Source organism: Colias eurytheme, chromosome 6, assembly GCF_061535395.1.
Source record: "Colias eurytheme isolate Ceu_HAF_F1 chromosome 6, ilColEury1 Martin Lab GWU primary, whole genome shotgun sequence".
In the NCBI taxonomy this organism is placed as follows: domain Eukaryota; kingdom Metazoa; phylum Arthropoda; class Insecta; order Lepidoptera; family Pieridae; genus Colias; species Colias eurytheme.
The window spans coordinates 4262622-4285206 of record NC_142985.1 but is presented as its reverse complement, the minus strand read 5'-3'; the positions used below and the strand labels follow the sequence as shown (position 1 = coordinate 4285206).

Genomic DNA, 22585 nt, shown 5'->3' with positions numbered 1-22585 from the left:
ACATAAAAACAATAAAAAGAAACAATTAAAGGTTTTACTTTATTACAAACTACTTAATTATTATACTACAAACAATACTTTACTAAAAGTTTATAAATAAGGTCTATTCATTTCATTCTTTTTGGCCTTCTTGTCTCTAGCTCTTGGGAACCAACGATGAGGTGTTGTGAGAGTCATTGAAGATAATTGCTGTCTTGCAAATTCTGGTTTCATTTCTTTGAAAACTCTTTTAACTTCATTATAATCCGTCATACGGAGTACAGATTTATCCTCGTGCACTTCATCTGGCAGAGGTTTGGAACATTCATAGGGAAATTCTTGTTCCCTGTGCAATGCTACTATAGTTGATCCATCATCCGTTATTACAATCTTGTTGTATAATCTTGCAATTACGTGTTTTGGTTTTAAGGCAAATGATCTCATTAATTGAGCCATTTTAAAGAATCATCACAATTTCGAACTAAATTTTATGTTGTTACACAAATTTTTTTTTTTTGGAATTATAACCTCAATCCCAAACAATTTAATTAAATTGACAGTTGACCACACAGTTGACACTTGACAGTTGACAAAAGAAGTATAGAATTTTAACCACAGATTATTGTAAAATTTAAATTACAAAAAAAAAACATTACCAAGACCACACCAAGACAGTATGTGATAGTATTTCTTGCATTTGTTTTTTTTTACTCCTTTTAAATTGTCCAAGAAATCATCATTGCTCATTATTTCTGCCAGTAGCCCAGTAAGTATCAAAATCGTATTCTTTATCGTTAGGTCCGTATAGGTCCATCTTATTGAAATTGCTAATTATTTATTTTGTCTCTGACTAATATATAGTTATCTGTGGTGTCAAATGTCATTTGTCAAATGTCAAATTGTATGTTTAACATATTTTTGTTTTGAAAAAATGGTGAACTTCTCTTACAACTATAATTTTGTTCTCAGTTGATTTATTTTCATTAAAAAATGGATTTTCCGGCAACGCCTTCTAACGCATCGGATAGTAATGAATATCCTGCGACACCATCCCAATTTGAATCAGCCCAAGATAACACTAAACGACGCAGGTACATATAATAAAATTATTATAGGTTCTTGTTTATTTATATAGTAAGTACTTCAAAAATTCATATTATTTATGTTTCAGCTCATCGAGATCTATTAAACGAAGACGTTTTGATGATGAGCTTGTCGAATACAGTTTGGGATTGCCGGGTGCGTCACTCGGCAAGGGTGAAAAGAGAATGCGTACTCAATCTTACACGAGTCAGTTACCTGAATTCCCAATATCTAGCGCTCCTGCAACACCCATAGCACCTGTTCCAGAACGAAGGAAACCTAGTAAAATTTCAGCTGGAGGAAGTATGGGACGTAAGTCTCGTCGTAAAGGTCAATTGAGTCAATTATCAACTAAGGATTTAGGACGATGGAAACCGACAGATGATTTGGCATTAATATTGGGAGTTCAACAGGTAATGTAAATAGTTATAATATTACACTTTTATGTCGTTACTTTTCCTTTTTATATAATATCAAAGCTGTATATTAATATTGGAAATAAAATATTCCAGACAAATGATTTACGCACAGTTCACCGTGGTGTCAAATTCTCCTGTCGTTTCACTGTGGGCGAGCTGCAGTCTCGTTGGTATGCTCTGCTCTATAATGCAGAGATATCAAGAGTAGCGTTTGCTGCAATGAGGAACTTGCACCCTGACCTGGTAGCTGCAGTGCAGCAGCAAGCATTGTATTCTACTGCTGAAGAAGAGTTGCTTGGAACTCTTCCTAGTGTAAGGTTTATTTTAAACTAGCTTTCCACCCGCAGCTTCGCCCGTGCAGTCAAAGAAAAACCCACATAGTTCCCGTTCCCATGGGATTTCCCGGGTAAAACCTATCCTATTGCCCGGGATAAAAAGTAGCCTATGTCCTTTCTCGGGTATCAAAATATCTCTATACCAAATTTCATGCAAATTAATTCAGTAGTTAAGGCGTGATTGAGTAACAGACAGACAGACAGAGTTACTTTCGCATTTATAATATTAGTATGGATTATCTTAAACTTTCTTTAACATAATTGAGGTAAAACTGTAAAAAAAAAACCTATAAATTAGTATTGCAACTTATAAAACATTAAAACCTTCAATGTAATTTAAAGTTAAAAAAAAGCTCTCTTTCTGAAAGAAGGAACTTTATCTTAATAATCTTCACTTCTTTGTTGCTGTTTCACTTATTTAAATAATTATTATTCTTAATCAAAATATTTGATGTAATAGTAAATTTAAATATGTAGTATTACTTACTTAACTTATCCAAAAACTGTATCATTTAGGGCTGATTTTTCAATCCTTGGTTAATACTTATTGGTCGAATAACGTATCAAACTACTATTTCAAAAAATGTATTCTTTGCCCGTCTTTGACAGTTTACGTGTGACATTTTAATATTATTGTGTAATACTTTATAGGGCGGATAAGTTTTAACCATGGATTGAAAAATCGGCCCTTATAAATCTCACCGTATGATTAAAAATACCTAATATTTATTCTACATGTTTTAGAACTCCCATCCAGCCGTGGAGAAATTCCAAGAGCTATTGGAACAGAACCCACATGTGTTCTATCCAACCAGAACTGCTAAAAGTTTGATGGAACATTGGCAACTATTAAAGCAATACCATTTGTTACCTGATCAAACTGTGCAGCCTTTGCCTAAAAGTAAGTGCTTCATTTTTTTTTGTGCTTTGAGAATTATTAAATTACCAACGAACATTATAGTAACAAGTTAAAAAAACTATTTTCAGTCTAGAAATTCAAGGTTTATATTATATTTTAATACTAGCGGTCCGCCCCGGCTTCGCCCGTGGTACATAATATTTACGTTTTCTCTACATAAGAACCATCCTTGTACTTCAAGGAATTTAATAAAAAAAGAATTATTGAAATCGGTTCAGCCGTTCTCGAGTTATGCGCTTACCAACACATTTTGCGATTCATTTTTATATATAAGATTTAGTGCAAAGTAAAATTCCAAACACATTGTGATTCATACCCCTTTATAATGAATTCGAGATGAAAAATAGGATGATATATCCAGATTTCAACATTTTAAAAGTGAAGTCCCATGTCCCCTAGTGGGGTGATCAGCCTTCTGTGTCCTACCAGACCAAGACATTTTTTTTTCTTCGTCTCCACTGGGAATCGAACCCAGGACCCCTTGGTGTTACGCTCACGCGTCAACCACTGCACCGAGGAGGCGGTCATACAACATGCGGTTTCAACATTCTGCTTGCTCTTATTATATTGCTTATGATTTGTAACTAAAAGTATGCTTCATCTTTTTTATAGATCCAGAAGCTATAATGACTTTCTCTGATGCGGAGGAAACAATGAATGATTCAGAATTACCAGATTATAAAGAGGATGGCATTGATGTTGAAATGCAGCTTGCTGACAGGTAATAAAAATCATAAAATGTCCTGAAATTCCCCATTTCCAAAACCATCAATGATCAAAAGAACAGCTAATAATGAATTGGGTTGATATCTGTACTAATAATATAAAGCTGAAGAGTTTGTTTCTTTGTTTAAATGTGCTAATCTCGAGAACTACTGGTCTGAATTAGATAGCCCATTTATCGAGGAAGGCTATAGGCTATATATTATCATTTTGCTAAGACCAACAGGAGCGAAGCACTGCGGGTACAAAAGCGGAACCCAGCTAGTCATAAATAACCAGTGCAAAAATAATTTTCTTTATTCGCTCCGGAATGTTAAAAGTTTCGTATTTCTTACTGTGGCCAATGGTTGAATTTTATAATTTTGATATTATCTAGTTTTCTTCGTACACCCCACTAGTTTCAATGTTTTTGTATAATTATTCGATAACTCCGGTCTGCAAGCAGATATGGATGTATAAATATTTAATTAGAATGTAGTTTCTAAAGTAAATATGTTTTGTTTTTTTTTTTGGGCTTCTGGCTGTAGATCACGTAAATGCGCCTATTAGCAAACATCATTATGTTTACACACCAACTCTAAAAATATTATATTCATGTAAAATCAAAATATTATCTTCATAGACATTAAATCTCTCCCAGTTTCTTATATTACATTCATGTAAATTCAAAATCGAGGGTAGTTTAAGAAAAAAAATTGTTCTAGAATTGAAAAGAAAGACATAAGGCTACTAGAATGTTCGCTGACGCGTTGGCAAGTGCTCGTACAGTCTGTGGCCGGTGGGAATGTGGAGTTGGACAAAAACACATTGGCCGTACTGCGGGGACGACTCGTGAGATACCTCATGCGGTCCAGAGAGGTGAGGTTTTGTTATATTTAGGGCCGATTTTTCAATCCTTGGTTAAAATTTATCCGTCCAATAAAGTATTACACGAACATTTTAAAATATCACCTGTAAACTGTCATATACGGACAACTAGAATACATTTTTGAAATGGTAGTTTAATACGTTATTCGATAAATAAGTTTTAATCAACGATTGAAAAATCAGCCCTTAGTGTACAAGATGTTAAAATGTAGATAAAATTGGCTAAAATTCACCTTTTTACAAATTCATGGTACATATTAAATATTCAAAACGAATATGATTTATTTTATAGTAATGAGTAATGATTGATGACAATATATTTATCGATTTTTCAGACCAAACTATATGTGGCCCTTATTTTTGTTTAATTAGTTTAGATTAAGACAAAGGAAAAATATTTTTGTTTAAATATAACGCCCGCGCATTATAAATTAAGTCTAACTAATAACTGCGAAATAAATTTCGCGGGGTGTGATGAATAACCCGGGTCCACACAAAGGTAGCAGCCTCGCAAAGCAATTGCTACCCGATGCAGTTTCTGTTGCTTGTATCCAAATTTAATACCACAAGAAGTGATTCATTAAAAAAAAAATAATTGTCTGTAAAGTCGGTTTACTGACGATAGTTGAACGTGACAACGTCCGATTGTGCTTCTTTGTCGCTCGTTCCGCGCTCTCGCTTGCACTTCAAGCCTTACATGGAACGCCTCAGAGCGAGGTAACGCCGCATGAGTCATGTTTTTTCGTGCGTGCAGCCGGCTTTATCGAATTATAAGACGTTGTCACGTCAAAAAAACTGCGTATATTAATGTTATAAACCGTGCGTTCATTTTCAACTAAATCCACACTAACCGAGCTATATAAGCGCGGATAATTTTTCGCGAGATTGCTCGCTCTGTGGGTGCCCGCCTATTAGGATAGGTTTTTGGCGTTAAGACATTACAGACAGAGTTACTGGCTTATAACATTTACATTTTACATACGCAGTTTTTTTTTAATGAATCACTTCTTGTGGTATTAAATTTGGATACAAGCAACAGAAATATAGTAAGTAACTCAAATTAAACTCTTAACTAATGAGTTCATACATATTTTATTAAATGGTCTTGGGCGGTTTGCCTATATAAAACCCGTCATTAGTAATTTCAATACAAATCTAATTTTAGGTACATACATTATTTATTAAAGTATGTGACGCATTCATAAGAGTCCAAAGGATGATCGAAAGAAATAAGTTGTATCCTACTTACAAAAAGCTGTATCATACTTCAGCCCTTCTAATTTAACTGTGTTTTGTCGTCCTCTTGTATACTGACTATGACTTTAGGAATCAGAATATTAACAAATTAATAGTATTGGGGAAGATGAAGTAAAAATAAATAATGACGCATTAATTAACTTCATCAAGGATCATTCTGTAGCGTCTTTAGCGAAGCGGTCCGCCCCGGCTTCGCCCGTGGTACCTACATGTTTAAACTATCCTATCTCTCAAGTTGGATCGAACTGCACATGGTGTGCGAATTTCATTATAATCGGTGAAGTGGTTTAGGAGTCCATTGAGGACAAACATTGTGACACGAGATTTATATATATTAAGATATAAATATAAATTGAATAGATATCAATTAAATTAAGTTCGATATATGTACGTAATATCTACAATTGTTTGTTGTACGATGTATTTGTTAGAATATGTCACTTTTATTTATCTTCTCTGATGACCGACGGCCTTCATTTCCAATATCATTCGTATATTATAACAATCGGAACTCTTAACTACATTATAATATACAGTCAACTTTAATCTATTCAAGTATATAAAAATGAAGATTACCGTTATGTTATTCAGATAGTTAAATGTCTCACAAATAATAAAATTAATCTCCCTTGACGTGTGTAAGATCGTAACCATCTCTTCCTAATTTCCCACAAGTTCTCATGAAACAACTATGAAACTTCGATCAATACAACTTTTACAATCCTTGATTGACAAGCATCAACAAATACCCCTTATCGATTACATTAACATACAATTAAACGGTAAAAAGTATAGTTGCACCATGTTGTGTGGCGTGCGACTAGTCGATCGATTGACCGTTATTGTCCCTTGAAAATAATATGACTTCGAAAGTCCCAGCTGTCATTCCATGATTAATGGTTTACTGCAGAGGTCAGTGTGTAATCTTTATGTGTCATTGTCAGTACTGTGTATGTTGTATTGCTATGGTGATGTTACTAGATCGGTAAGGATATGTTTGTGGAGTACCTACTTTGAATATGGTTATCGAAGGATTAAAATTATGTACTAGCATTTCGATTTAGCCAGATGTACTTTATAATACAGATGTTTCACCATCTCGTTGGTCCAATTGAAACTCAAACATTTATTTATTCAATTACTCTTCTTCTAGAAGCTTTTTTGAATCGTCATAATATAGTTTAACCATTTACCACCAATTCGGAAAGCAGTTTCTACGGAGAAGAACCGGCAAGAAACTCTGTAGTTTGTCTTTTAAAATTATCATCTTCAAGTTTTGTTTTGCCTAAAAAATAGTCTAGGTATGTCGGCATCAGCAGACTTATATACTTTCATGTTTATGTTACAATTATTTAAAATCGGTCCAGTAGTTTCGGAACCTATTCAATTCAAACGAACAAAAAATCAAATCTTTTCTCTTTACAATATTAGTGTAGATATCTACCTATATAAAACTTTACATCTTTTCTTTCATGCCCAAGTAAATTTTTATAGGGATTTGTCGTGTTAAATAGAAGTTATTTATATTTGCAAGTTTTTATTAAGAAGATAGATTAGAAAAATTATCCCTTAAAATTTTACACGGGTTGATTGTTTGAGATTTTCGGGTTGCTGCTAGCTAAGCTAAACCATTCGATGAGGATGTACGCTGAGCCTCTTCAATCGTATCAGAACTGTAAAATCTTAAGTCATTTTAAATCTGCTTTAATTAAATATAGGTAAGTAATTATTATTTATTAAATGCATTCTATTCTTTTCGATTAATTATATACCTAGTCATATAGGCTGTGATACTCCCACGTAAAACCACACAAACCAGTATACCTAATGATGGTTTTGATTGACCGTGGGAGTCAATAAGACTCGATGTTTCCCTTACGATTTGTAATTTTTTTTCATACACGTTCAACTTCTATAAATTTTAATTTTATGTTTTATATTTAGAATTCAGTAGGTAGGTACATATATAGCCATAATCAATAAAAACACCAAAAATCTTTATCATAGGCTCAAAATTGAAAGTTCTTTTTCTGTTTTCCTGAACCATTCACAAATATTCGGAATCGCGTGTTATCTGCGTTAATAAAAATTATATTATTAAAATTTTCTATACTTTTCTGCAACAAATATAGCCATTGTTTGATCATAAAGCTCCTATTCTTACCAATTACCATTCAAATCCGTTCGGCCGTTTTAAATTTAAACAGTAACATACACGCTTCCTCCTTTAAATATTGTACAGATTAAATCGGCCTTTTTCGAAGTACCTATTAAAAAATATGGAAATAGGAATGAGTATAGCATTGACATGGCGCACTCGATCTCTATCAAATGTCTATCAATTTGTATATAGCCCTATTGGTACTTATGTATCGATCAGAAATTGAAAGCATTTCACTGGAAGAATCGATATCAAAGGACGAAATAAGTGGCCTGACCTGATTGCACCAAGGACAGTAATGTCTCTGTCAAACACTTTCACTGTGTTTACTAAGGGCCGATATTTCAATGCTTGGTTAAAACTTATTCGTCGAATAATGTATAAAACTACCATTTTAAAAACGTATTCTAATTGCCCGTATTTGACAGTTTACGTGACATTTTAATATTATCGTGTAATAGGTACTTTATTGGACGGATAAGTTTTAACCAAGGATTGAAAAATCAGCCCTAAAACAAATACATACATATATGTAAATGACTAAATGTACACATTATTTGGTGTTTCCAAAACAGATGGAATTGTCTTGTCTCTTCATTTGTTTACTTCAAGAGTAATTTGTTGAATTTGTTATTTTATAGAAACATCATTAACGAATGATGTTTCTATAAAATATTAATGAGTTCGTAATGTTTCGTTTATACAGGTGTGTCTGGGATATTTCAATGTTAAAATATTTTTAATGCTTCAGTTTCAATTAAGTTTTACTATCTGATACTGTATGTTAGAATCGGTGAAAAAGTAGAATATATAATAATTAATAACTAGCTTTCCACTCGCAGCTTCCCGCAGGTATAAGGTAGTCAAAGGAAATTCCGCATAGTTACCGTCTCCGTCAGATTTGCGGCATAAAACCTATCCTATTTATTAGGTCAGTTCTGAAACTAGCATTGTACTAAATTTCATCCAAATCAGTGCAGCGGTTAAGGCGTAATGAAGATGTAGACAGAGTTACATATTTAGAAATTAATAGGGGTAGTAGAGATTAGTAGGGATTAGAACAAACTCCACGGGGTTATCTAGTTAATTATTAATCATACACATAGAAAAGCTTTCCTACGTATACTATTAGAATAAACCGTCAATAAATCGATTAAAAGACGTACCATCATCCCGCCTCGTGATCGAATTTTTTCTATTCTTTATAAATTTATACGTACCATCATTTTGATTTACTGCTGCTCATTTCAATAAATTTTAAAACGCGAAATGAGAAACAACTGCTTAATCATTTTAAAATTGATTACTCACCTCGATGAAAAATTCTTGGAACTATTATAGTACATATGGCCATTATTTAGTCTTATTATTTTCTTATCAGAGAAATTATAATAGTGCATGGAAGTTTGAAACGTCGAAAGAGTATTGCGAAATAAACAGAAATTCATCTTTGATATTGGGTATGAGTATCTATGAGATATAAAGAAGTAAATATAGTTTTAATAATGTAAAAAAATCCAAAAAAAACTTATTTCGCGCGTTCACTGGTTATGGTTAATGGTAATACCTCATTTTTATATGATTTGAACTATGACCGGTGTTATTTTTTCACTTAGATATTTTTATTTTTAAAGTTCATTCACATTTTATTATTATTCCAGTCAGTTGTTATGTGTAAGTAATTTATTTTGTGGAGACCTATTTTTACATATTATAAATTTTAATAATATCAAATGAGGTATTTCAATTAAAAATCTTATATATATTATTTTAAACTGCGGTATTGTTATAATTAGTATTTTACATCTTTCATCATTTCTTACCATCAGAAAGCTAATACCACAGATGTACCTTTTATATATTATGCATGACTAAAATACATAGCATACGCCTGTAAATTGATAAATCAATTGTATCCATCTGTACCTATGTGAATTATTCGTAATTGTTTTGTATTTCACCTGCCCACGTGTTTACACAACACTGCAATTGTTTGCTCGTAGTTTGGCTCACATTCAAAACATCGACTATCGATCTGGTGAAGTCAGCCTTATATGGAACTCTGCCTATGTCCGGTATCAGTTTATTATAAAAAGATATTTTCTATTTTAAGTTAGTGCATGACGTTTTTTATGTGAAAACACAGTGGAATGGTGATTTTAACGTCAATGTCTGAGCCAATTTAAGTTAACCTTTATAAATTATTTAGACTTTCGTGTTTTTTGTCGCCCGCAATTTTATACCGCGATACGTGTTTATTTCGCGCCGAATTAGGAATGTCAAGACGGTTAGCTTTGCACGGACCGTTTATGGCGTAATTACGCGAAATGTATGTATTGCTACTTCAACGAAATTACACCTTAAATTCATGTCAGTGTGGAGCCATCTGTCTTAGGGACACAAGTCATAAAGTTAAATTCCGACCGTTTTAATTAAAATTGAATAGGTTATTTAAATTTTTAGCGATAATAATTTAATTTCTTTCATATTTTCAGCATCATCGGTCGTCTTTAATTTCTTTCGGTCATAAATTGTATGTTCATATAATTTATCAATGTTTTATGTCAATGTTAAAAATTAAAATCATCGATGGTAGCCCGTGCCCGTGCGATGCTTTTGAATCGACTGACTCATTAATGATTTCATGGCGTGTGTAATCGCTGTTCTTTTACACATTTTATTATCTACGTATTTAATAGCGTGAAAAAGTACTTTATTTTATCTGTGACGCGAATCCTTAGCTTTTACGTAATACAATAGCTGTAGACATGTAAACATCGACTTGTGGACTTTTTTACTGTTCCGCATGTTCCCCAAAGCGTATAAAAACTTTATGATTCAGATAACACGTTACACACGACGAGTCTGAATTCGAAAAATAATAAATGGCATTGTAGTTTCGTAGGAAACAAAATGTGTACGCCGTTTTGACGAAACAACGGAAGTTATCTAACATCAATTATGATTTTTTTTTCTTTTTTTATGTATAATTCTGGTCTAGTACCGGTAATAGCTATAAAGAGGCTTATTATATCTGTGTTTTTTCATAGTGACGTATTATCTAAACTAATAATATTATAAAGCTGAAGAGTTTGTTTGTTTGAACGCGGTAAACTCAGGAACTACTGGTCTGATTTAAAAAAATCTTTCGGTGTTAGATAGCCCATTTATCGAGGAAGACCAAAGGGTATTTATAGAGCCACATGAGCGGAGCAGTGCGGGTAAAACCGCAGGGCACAGCTAGTAATTTATAGGTATGTACTAGCTTTCCGCCCGCGTAGTTGCAGGAGATAACTTATTGTAGAATTTTCGGGATAGACATTGACCTATCTCAAGTCTCAGAGCTCAATTTATAATATTAGTAGGGATATTCCCGCACAGTCATAGATGATTTCAAATTTCAACCAAATCGGTTCAGTACTTTAGGCTTGAATTAGAGACAGACAGACAGAGTAATTTCTTTCATATTTCAAATAGCTTAATGTAGTTTATATTTTCAGTGGATATGTGATGAATTACTTTAAATATTTCAAATAACGTTAACAGGTAGGTTCGTATTATTAGTGTTATGTTTCATATATATAGATAATTATGATAAAATTAGTTCGTTCCCTGATAATGTAATACAATACAAACGCAAGCACCTTGAGTATTTAAGAAGCTAATGATAAATGATAACATATCAAATACTTAATGGTTGGTAAATAGATTGTGTTTGTTTTGAGTTGTAATTTCGTAATCTTCATTACAAATTATGTATAAGCAAAATGGAACGAAATTAAAATATTCAACTACAAACAACAAAAATTGTGTTCTTATAGAAAAATATTTTACTAGAATTCGGTATATAGGTACGTAAAACAACTAAATATTTAACGCAACAAGTTAATTATTATTAAAAAAACAAAATACCCGACTGCACACTAAAAAAAGAGCTATATTAATTACTCCGTGATTGAAATGAATCTAATGATACCGCATACATATTTTTTTAAAGGGAAATTTAGAAAAAATATTATTATGTCTTTATCCCGTGGGACTTTTAGGATAAAATGTATCCTATGACACTCCCGTAATCAAGACAAATCTAACGATACCTCATACATCAAAACCCATCAAGCCGTTTAGGCTACAGGTGGTCACAAAGGAAAAGACATACATACATACTTACATACACTCGAAAAACATTACCCTCCTTCTTTGGCAGTCGGGTAAAAACAGTCACAACGCACACGGTTGATTGATCGCAATGGCTACTAACTAATCTTCTTCTTCTTCTTATATATAAAAATGAATCGCAAAATGTGTTGGTAAGCGCATAACTCGAGAACGGCTGAACCGATTTCGATAATTCTTTTTTTATTATATTCCTTGAAGTACGAGGATGGTTTTTATGTAGAGAAAACGTAAATATGTACCACGGGCGAAGCCGGGGCGGACCGCTAGTATTTAATAAAATTATTGACAAAAAACGTATTTACATTTATAAAAGTTTTATCCTAAATGTGATTTATTCACTGACTAAAAAATGCACACTTAATAAATTGTGGCACCAACGAAACTGCGCATAATTTTGTTAATATTTATGTTGCTATTGATTTAACGCATCGTTACACAACTGAATATACTAGCATATGATTTTAATATAATTAATCTAAGACTGTCGTTTTATTCATATTATGGTAATTCCAATTTAGTTTGTGAAGATTGTAGTGCCTTTCAGTTGGTCCCTTTAAATTTTGTAGAGTTTTTGAAAGTTGCTTAGTTTTTTCTTTAATTATTATTTTACTTATTATTCTGTTTACTGTTTAGTCTAACACATTTTACATTCAATGTGAATTCACAATTCTGAGGAATATAGTCTTAACAGATTCATCTGGATGAGACCACCATAACATTAAGTGTGAGTAAAGTATCAGAGAGGAAAAATCAATTAAAAACTTCAATGGAACAAATTTTCGCGAAATAATATTCAATTTGCATATTTATTTTAATTGTACGTAAGAGACTTTTTATACGCGTAATAAATCCTTATAAAGTTGTGTTAAAATAATTATTGCGATTGGTAAAATAATTTTAGAATCTCCAATATCGAATTATACTCATAACTTCACAAACTTACACGTGATATATGACCATAAGTTTAATGTCGATATATTTTTATTACTCGAAATAGGTATGAATGTTGAAATAGTTTCAGAAAATATATTATGAACGATTTATTCACACGATATTGAAGAATAAAATGCATTGAGTTTTGTACCTACTTACGACTCCTGTACAATTTACATATCCTACACATGTTTCTAAATATTCTGAGTACAAGCCTCAACAAAACGGTATACTGATACCGGATAACTGTCGCGTTTATTATGATGGTGGTACTAATGAGCAAATGCCCTTAATAAATACCCGTTAGGTGATAGTCGGAATTTACTGAGAATCGTGAGGACGCTTAGAAAGATCTACTCGTATTACTGTCGACTGATTAGAACCGTGTGTCCTGTATAGAATCGTAAACTATGCATTTCTGCTATACAATCTATTCATTTCGTGATCTTCACTTCTTCAGCAAAGTTTTTAAATAATCTACTTATTTTAAACTAGCTTTCCACCCGCGGCTTCAGCCGCGTTTTCAAAGAAAAACCCGTTCCGGGATAAAACCTATCCTATGTCCTTTCTCGGGTATCAAAATATCTCTATACCAAATTTCATGCAAATTGGTTCAGTAGTTAAGGCGTGATTGAGTAACAGTCAGACAGACAGAGTTACTTTCGCATTTATAATATTAGTATGGATAAATACAATAGGTGGAGATAACACTTCTGCTATAAAAAATATTGCTAATAGGGCTCGCACTTACCTTCGTCGGCCTATTTAGTACCAGACTCTATCTATCAATATCATGGGTAAGACAAGAAGCATTGTCACATTGTTTTCAAATTTCCATTTTGAGGGCAAAAGTAGATTAATGTTCGTATGAATATGTATGCCTCGATAAATGTTGATAAGGCAAAATTTAAATAATTATTTGAATACAATACATTTCTATGCATTAATTTGTGTTTTTATCGCTCATACTCGCTCGTACTGCGCTCGTGTGGTTAACATTATTAATATTTCAGTTTTCTACACAACAATTCATATTGTAAGTACCTACTATTCATTAAAAAATGATCTTCTATAATTTTATTACCGTAGAAAATTTGCGAACATAACAATTAGTGCTACTAATTTCAGTTCATTATGGCGAAGCCTAATAACCTACGTTCAGTATCGTAGTGATATAAAATACCTGTATAATTATTGATCAAAATAATATACTCACCTGTTATAGTAACGAGAACGAGCATACTTTGTCATAATTTCACTAGGTATAATATTTGGATAAACTCTCTTTGGATATTTTATATAAAAATATAACGACTATCTGGGAAAATTCAACTAAGAAACGGAGATGCATTTTCATACTTTTCTGGATATTAGATAAGTACTTTAGATTCTGTTTTACTGCATATTTAGCATTAGGTGAGTTTTATTTCGTTGTTAATTACTTGTTGGACTTCTATATAAAAAGACAATTCTACATACAATATGGATTAAATAGGTCAAGAGTATGTCGCTCTTGACCTTTTATTTTTAATATAATTAAATAATTTACTGCAGACAATCATTTTTAAGTCAGTTACATACCGTCTGCAAAGTAGGTTACAGAATGTTTATTTTATTAATATTTTTTAAAATCATATTGTACAATTTGTACAATGTGATTTTAAAAAATATAATTGTACAGTACAAAGTTTTGGCGCGGTGGAATAAATTTTTTTTAATAATAAATATCAAGTTATGTTTAATAATGATACTAATGGATTTTTAAATGTTTATTTATCAAAACTTCGAAAAGTTTAAATACACAAATTCTGCTTCACTCGCCTATTCAAAGGAAATTCTCTTGGGAATGAGATGTTTTACTTCAATTAAAAATACTAGTAGCTCGTTTACTAGCCTCCTAACTAAAACCTACAAATATACAAAAAATACTGAAATCGAAAGACATAATTATCTACCTATTAGTTAAAGGAAGGAAGTAAGGAAGGATCCCTTTGATTGTTTTACAAAAACTTGTAAACTTTGCACAGGAAGCTATAAATATAGTATGAATTTTGTTATGTATATTGTAAAGTTATGAAAATTATCAGTAGATAATTGTATTGTATATTTTTCTAAAGATAAAGAACAGAATCTTACCGTATCTCATTGAATTACGTAGATCCGTATCTACTTCCTGTGTATTTAGCGAATAGGTATCTATAAAAACGATAACGTTTATATGCATACTGTAAAATATTTCTTATATACCTACATTTTCACTACACATCACTAAATAGTATATAACAAAGTCGCTTTCTCTGTCCCTATGTATGCTTAAATCTTGAAAAATACCCAACGGATTTTGATGCGGTTTTTTTCAATAGATAGAGTGATTCAAGAGGTAGGTTTTAGTATATTATTTATTATGTTTTAGACAGCCAAAAACAGCGGAAAGCCAGTAATATATAAATGGACTTTACTGCCGCACCTGCTACCTTCACTTTTTGAATGCCTTGACTTCTATGAATTTTTTTTTTCGATGTTAGAATAAATAAATTCATTAGAGCCTAATATTATCACTTCTTTTTGGAAAAAAGAACTACGTTTCTAACATACTTAGACTAGACCTTGTCGTTCCAAAAATCTTTTTCAGAACTAATGCCGGTCAACGAGCGCCACTCCATAGAATGTGTAATTTGCATAATTCTCTACTTAATGACACTGATATGTTTTCATGCTCTCAAATTAGTTTTAAGAATAATTTAAAGAAGTTGTTTATTTAATTAATAGCAGGAGTTGTTAAGATAACTGTTTGCTATAGATTCTGATTTGTTCTGTTATTGTTATTTTATGTATTTAATATGTACACAGTGAGACGTTGAGGGTGCAATTTAGATTTAATAGCCGAATGTTACAATAATGCTATCTTATTATATTTGTAATTGTACCTGTGTGTTCTCCAAATAAATAAATAAATAAATAAATACCTTGTTCAAAGTATAATTTCTCACTATAAAATCAAGATAAAACTGTCACTTGTCAAACTTTTTTCCCTCGAGCGCGCGTTCCTTTTTTTTAACAGGCAATCGAATTAAGTTGCGACCTTATCTTCGGATACAATTTATTATGATAAAAATATAACATTGAATTTCTGCATGACAACAGAGGACGCATAATACTATCGTAATACTAAAGTTATACAAAGTTGCGATAAGCGAGAACAATGTTTTCCTCGTTGAGCGGTGTTTATAATATATTTCATCAGATTATATGCAATATGATCTTTTCTTTTGCATTGCAATTGCATCTTGCTTTTGGATTTTTGTCATATATGTATTTTTGTTATTTGCAAAACGAGAGCTTTATTTAATAAAAAAAACTTTATATTTTCAATGCGAATTGAACAGTTTGGTTCAACTCAAGGCCTCAGTCTCAAATTAGAATTATTATTCCTTCTATATTTCGTATAAACTTTTTTCTTGAAGATTAGTGACCTTTCCGAGTATCTCTCCTACGTTAGTTTGTCACTTTACTACATTTTATACATGGACGTCATTGTAACGTGCTAATGGTGTCTAATTTTTTCTTTCTACGGTATTTTCCCACTTTTCATTTGCTATGTTTACAATCACTTAAATGTTAAGCTACAGAAGTCAAAATATTCAAAAATAAAAGGAGTTAATAAACATTTCATAGTTTCAGTCGTCGTTCGTTTACTGTAACATGCGATTAAATAAATACATGCTAAAAGATTAGCATAATATAATATGCCAATGCTATTGTATAAATATAAAACAAATGGAAATCCGAATCGATACGATATCAGACATGATGCTCGGATATTCTATGTGTTATTCTAAGTGTCGCCAGAAATGGGTTCAGTAAGATTTCAATCAGAATTTTTAACTTTTACTATTTAGTAGAAATTAGAATAATAATAACATTGAATTATTCTTAGTAAAGACTTAACTTATGAACTTACTCTATTAATATTAGAAAAATTAATAAGTAAGTACTTATCTACTTTTTCATTCATAAGGGTACTTAAACTTTACCAAGAATTTATTTATTTTATTTTATTTATTTATCCTTTATTGCTCTTACATAACTAAAATATGAACTTAATCTAATTATAAATTAAAACAAATGGCGGTCTTATCGCTAAATAGCGATTTCTTCCAGACAACCGGAGTACGGAAGGAAATTAGTTAGAGGAGAGGGATAGGGCAGAGCATAAATATAATATGTAAGAATATAATATAAAGATATGTATAAATATAATATATATATTCACAAAAGTATAGGAAAGAATAATTAAAGCCATAAAAACATGATAATAAATATATAAAGCGACAAAGATATAATACAATATATAGATTATTACCTAAGTACGACAAGAAGAGTGATAGTTATCGCTTACCATTATTTTAAACTTATTCAATGACTGTGCCTTTTTTATTGGCTCAGGTAAAGCGTTCCACAGTTTAATAGCCTGAACAGTGAATGAAGTATCGTAGAAACGAGTAAGATGTTGAGGCATTCGTAATCGATACATTTCAGTGGAGCGAACTGGTTCATCATTGTTTCCCCTGAAGACAAATTTTTCTTTTAGGTATTTCGGCATCTTTGGGTTAAACATAACCTGATAGAGAAGATGCAGCACATGAGCATCCCGGCGAAATCGGATCGGTAGCCATTTGAGTTTAGACCGGAACTCAGATACATGGTCATATTTCCGTAGACCAAATATGAATCGTATACAGAGATTTTGTAGACGTTCGAGTTTGTTCATTTGATCTACGGAGAGATTGACATAACTCACATCGGCGTAGTCAAGTATGGGCAAAAGGAGGGATTGTGCTAACAGGATTTTGGTTGGGAGAGGAAGGAAATTTTGTAGACGACGCAAAGACGCCACAGTTGCGTACAATTTCTTGCTAACCTCCTTGATATGATGCCTCCAAGATAAAGTATTGTCGAAGTACACACCAAGATTCTTAACAGTTTCGCTATAAGGGATCAACGTGCCGTCAACAACAATAGGAGGGAGATTCACCCAATTCACCCTTGCAATTAAAGAAGGACTGCCAATGATTATAGCTTGAGTCTTTAAAGGATTTACTTGCAAACCATAAGCCGAACTCCATGAAACTATGCTTTGCAAATCCTTGTTGGTTAAATTGATAGCCTGGTGTAAATCGTCAAGGGTTGATTGGGTATAGATTTGGAGATCGTCGGCATACATGTGGTAGTCGCATGTTAAGTTGTTCGAAATGGAGTTGATGAATATGGAAAACAATAATGGAGATAGGACCCCGCCTTGCGGAACACCAGCGCCGACTTCACACCATGATGATACAACCTCATCTATTCGTATACGCTGACGCCGCCCATGTAAGTAACTGGAGAACCAGTCGATTACCGGAGGCGATAAGTTAAGAGAACGTAATAGACTCAGGAGTACATCATAATCTACTGTATTAAACGCGTTGCTAAAATCTAGTAAAGTTAAGACTGTAAGCTTTTTATTATCCATTCCGAAACGAATATCGTCTGTGATCTTGACAAGTGCAGTGGTCGTACTATGACCCGATCGGAAACCAGATTGGAGAGGATTAAGAAGATTGTGCATGTTTAGGAATCTGTGGAGTTGTTCGTACACTAATCTTTCGAGGATTTTTGAGAGGAATGGCAGGATTGATATAGGACGATAATCAGAAAAGGAAGAAGGATTGATTTTCTTTGGCAAAGGTATAAGGTAGGAATCTTTCCAACATTTAGGAAATGTACTAGAGGACAGTGAATAGTTAAGGATGTGGGTTATAATGGAAATAATGAGATCTAGGATGGGTAGAATCATTTTACGACCAATGCAGTCACAACCGACAGAATTCGACGAAATGGATAATATAGCACGTCTGACTTCGGAATCTGTAAAATGCTTAAAAATAAAAGCTGGGAAAGCCGGCGCTGGGATTAATGACACCGATTTTAATGTCATTTGCTTATTGATATTGTTATAGGTAAAATGGGAGTTCGAAAAATGCTGATTCAGTAGTTCAAGATTTATATTTGAAGTAGTTGATACATTGCGTTGCTTACCGATTCCTAAAGTTTTTAAAAATTTCCATATTACATCAGGATCTCCACTCTCTACGGAAGCATGGAAATACCGTCTTTGTGCGTCTCTACAACAAGTATTACAACGATTTCTAATCTTGTGATATTTTTCACGGCTCGCATCAGACTTCACCCGCTTAAATCTTGCTTTGGCTCGAGCTTTGGCTTTTAGTAAGCTTTTCAAATCTTCCGTTAACCACGGTGCCGGTAAATGTTTTAATTTTATCCTCCTGTAAGGTGCATGCTTGTCGTAAAGAATAGTCAAGCTGGTATTAAAATACATAACTTTTTCATCTAGGGATGTGGATGCTAGGAGAGGAGACCAGTCAATAATGCGGGCATCGTTCTGCAGTGCATCATTGTCTATGCCGTTGAAATTACGTCGCAGGATAGTTTTAGGCTTATCTTTAGGTGGGCGGATATTAAAGGAAAGATACAGGAGATCGTGATGGGAAAACGCGTCAGCAGGGAGTTGTCCGTGCTTATTCACGAGATCGGGAGAGGATGTAATGATAAGGTCGAGGAGGGATGGAGCACAGTTTGGGAGGTGATGAGTGGAATTGAGTGGAAGGAGGTTAAGGTTATGCGAGTCGACTAAAGACACAAGTTTCTTTGAACGACTATCATTCTTAAGGAGGCATGTGTTAAAGTCGCCCATGAGAATACAATTATCATATAAGGGGATATATTTATGGAAAGTTACGTCTAAGGAGGAAAAATAATCAATGGTTAAGGAGGGGCTATAGAAAACACCTAGGAGTAATTTAGAGTGGGACAGGGTAATTTCAAGGATAAGGTGCTCTGCAGCATCGGTAGGAGGGGGTTGGGGCGATTGGCTTAGAACAGAAAAGGGAATGTGGGATCGTAGATAGATCGCAACGCCACCACCGGTTTTACCGATACGGTCGTTGCGAATGAGTTCGAAGCCCGGGAGGGAGTAAGAGGAGGAGGACAGGCAAGGTTTGAACCAGGATTCGGAGACTAGGATGGCATGGATATTACTTGACTCGAACGATGTGAGCATGTCGGAGTAGTGAGCCGGAATGCTTTGTGCATTGATATGTACAGCGTTAAAAGTTTTTAAGGTAACCGGAAATACATTCGAGAGAGCGTCATTCAGAGAAACAAAACTTGTGCTATAAAAACTACATTCACTGCTGGAGACCTCACTATCGAACGACTCAAAACTGTAATTGGAAGTGTCAGTAGCTACAGACATCATGCAAACTATTGTAAATATAAAAAATGTGAATATAATATAGACTATAATAAACTGAATAAATACTTAATACTGTATATAATACTAAATACGCAAATTAAATGCTATAATATTTATATAAATATGTATGTAAATAAATTTTGTTAGTTTGTACTGACCAGCATCTGAAAGAAATATTTGTAAACATTTGCAAAAAGACTTGTATTTACATCGAAAAATATGAATGACAGCTGAAGACAAAAAAAAAAAAAAAATAATAAAAACTTGACATATTTGACGTTTAAAGATAAACAATAATAAAAATAGTTTGAGGTGAAATTAATATTTATCTACCAACAGCTTTTCTAAAAAGATAATATATGTAATATAATAAAGTGAAAGTATATTATTTATAACTTATTGTAGATAATTACATAAAAAGTTGAGTTAGGTACATCTAAATATAAATTATTACAATCAGAATTTAATAGTAAACTAGTAGCATAGACTTTTTCTTTTTAATATCGGGTCCACAACAAACGGTCAGTGTTGACATAAAATCATTCAACTAACTACCCAATACCAAATTAGAATTTAGATGATCGCAGAACTTTTAACTTTTCCAAAAAATATCCTTCAATAGGTAGGTACTTAACTTTTGAAACTAAACTCATAATTAACTTACGTCATATAAACTATTATAACACTGAGCAGCTCGACGAATTAATTAACACAGAGTCGAGGTACGGCATTGTTCCAATCAGTGTCGTAGTTTGTACGTAACATGCTAGTATATGTATAGAAATATTTGCCACACTGACGAACTCTCACTACACTCCGATAACCTTATCTGCAACATAACCACGTAAACAACACTATCTTGTTTATTTTTAACATTATGGACGACACTTCATAATATTATTTCGTATTGGATAGTGGACTCGGGAATTTGACTGCGTTTGTAGCGTTACTCAGCTGATATAACAGCGAACGAATTTCAAGGGCCTTTAATTACAGTTACGTGCGTGGTAAATTATTATCAGCTACTAGCATTCCAAGTTTTATACGAAAATTAAAAGATAACTTCGAATAGGTGTTCTGTTATAGAAGCAAACTTGATATTGTTACTCATACGGTAGTAAGATAATAGAAATGCTATTGACCTTGATTATCCTTAACAGATAAGAAAAGTGTTGTGTTTAATAATGTATCAACGTTCTCTTTTAATTAAGCGGTAAGCCTAATAATTACAATCTACACACACGATACTACAATTACCGCAATACACAATACATACCTTTTAAGTGAGTGTCAGCTACTTGCAATATTGTGGCGAAAACTGTATCTTTATCAACGTGTTATTCAAAAGATGCAATAAACTTCATAATTATCGCATTAAATACTTCACGTCGTATAAATTTATGGTTTAAATACGAAACATTGAACGGTTGTTAATATTTTATGTTCCACGATCAATAATTTGCCTTTAGGTATTATAAATTCAACGAGGCTCCGCTTTTAGTTTTTGAGTCGATCGAACGACATTCTATTTTTGGCGGAGACCTAATTGAAGATCGTTTATTTCGTAGATAGCTGTGGGTCGAAGTACAAGGGATCATACGATCGATGTCGATCTGAGTTTGGAAGGGCCCGCGGCCAAAGTCTCCAGGAAGCAGGCCACTATCAGGCTGAGGAATAGCGGCGAGTTTTTCATGTCCTCTGAAGGAAAGAGGCCTATATTCGTGGACGGCAGACCGGTTCTTCAAGGGAATAAAGTGAAACTTAATCACAATAGTGTAATTGAGGTAAGGACTTGCTAATTGAATACGCAAGACAACATTTCTTGTCTTTTATAACAACTACTTAGGTTTTGACTTCTTACAGACGAAAGTTGCAGAAGTATGTTTTTAAAAAGAATAGGCAATATGAAGTTATATTAAAATAAGATAATGTATTTTTTAATCATCGCTTTCCCTTTTTCAAGGTTTCCAAGTCAAAGTCATCATAATCAATAAAAAATATTTTTATTTCGTTTTAAATATGAATATTATGATTAATGATTCGATTTGACTTGAATTACGAATAAATAAAATGCTTTGCTTATAGAGAAACACATTTCTTTCGTATAATAAATATAAAAATGTCAACACCGACATAATGAGGCTGAAGCTTTCTATATAATTTACCAGTGTCACCAATGCATGCGGTATGCTTCGAACAATTGATTTTGTGGACTAGTGTGTCAATGCCAGCAGTGAAACTGGCCACATACGTAACTGCTGTACTATTTATGTATTATTCTTTGTCAACAGATAGCCGGCCTTCGCTTCGTGTTCCTCATTAACCAAGACCTCATCAGCGCCATCAGACAAGAAGCCGTCAAAGTTAATATACCAGTTTGATAATTAATAAACGTAAAACAAATTAAAAACT

The 22585-nt window shown here is 32.9% G+C and overlaps 2 protein-coding genes across 2 annotated transcripts; one reads left to right on the top strand and one right to left on the bottom strand.

Moving 5' to 3' along the window:
- Positions 1 to 25: 25 nt before the first annotated feature.
- mRpL42 (mitochondrial ribosomal protein L42) lies at positions 26 to 526 on the bottom strand. The gene has a single exon (XM_090103450.1). The coding sequence runs from the start codon at positions 433 to 435 to the stop codon at positions 91 to 93; it is 345 nt and encodes a 114-aa protein (XP_089959576.1). The 5' UTR covers positions 436 to 526; the 3' UTR covers positions 26 to 90.
- Positions 527 to 883: 357 nt separating this feature from the next.
- Positions 884 to 22583, top strand: Rcd5 (microspherule protein Rcd5). The gene is made up of 8 exons (XM_090102610.1): positions 884 to 1070; positions 1151 to 1475; positions 1575 to 1793; positions 2561 to 2717; positions 3348 to 3456; positions 4163 to 4316; positions 21742 to 21957; positions 22465 to 22583. The coding sequence occupies exons 1-8, from the start codon at positions 970 to 972 to the stop codon at positions 22552 to 22554; spliced, it is 1371 nt and encodes a 456-aa protein (XP_089958736.1). The 5' UTR covers positions 884 to 969; the 3' UTR covers positions 22555 to 22583.
- The last annotated feature ends 2 nt before the right edge of the window (positions 22584 to 22585 follow it).

Coding starts and splice junctions, on each gene's coding strand:
- Rcd5 (XM_090102610.1), top strand. CDS start 970: ATGGATTTTCCGGCAACGCCTTCTAACGCATCGGATAGTAATGAATAT. Junction 1,071..1,150: donor GATAACACTAAACGACGCAG/GTACATATAATA, acceptor TTTATGTTTCAG/CTCATCGAGATCTATTAAAC. Junction 3,457..4,162: donor GAAATGCAGCTTGCTGACAG/GTAATAAAAATC, acceptor AAATTGTTCTAG/AATTGAAAAGAAAGACATAA.
- mRpL42 (XM_090103450.1), bottom strand. CDS start 435: ATGGCTCAATTAATGAGATCATTTGCCTTAAAACCAAAACACGTAATT.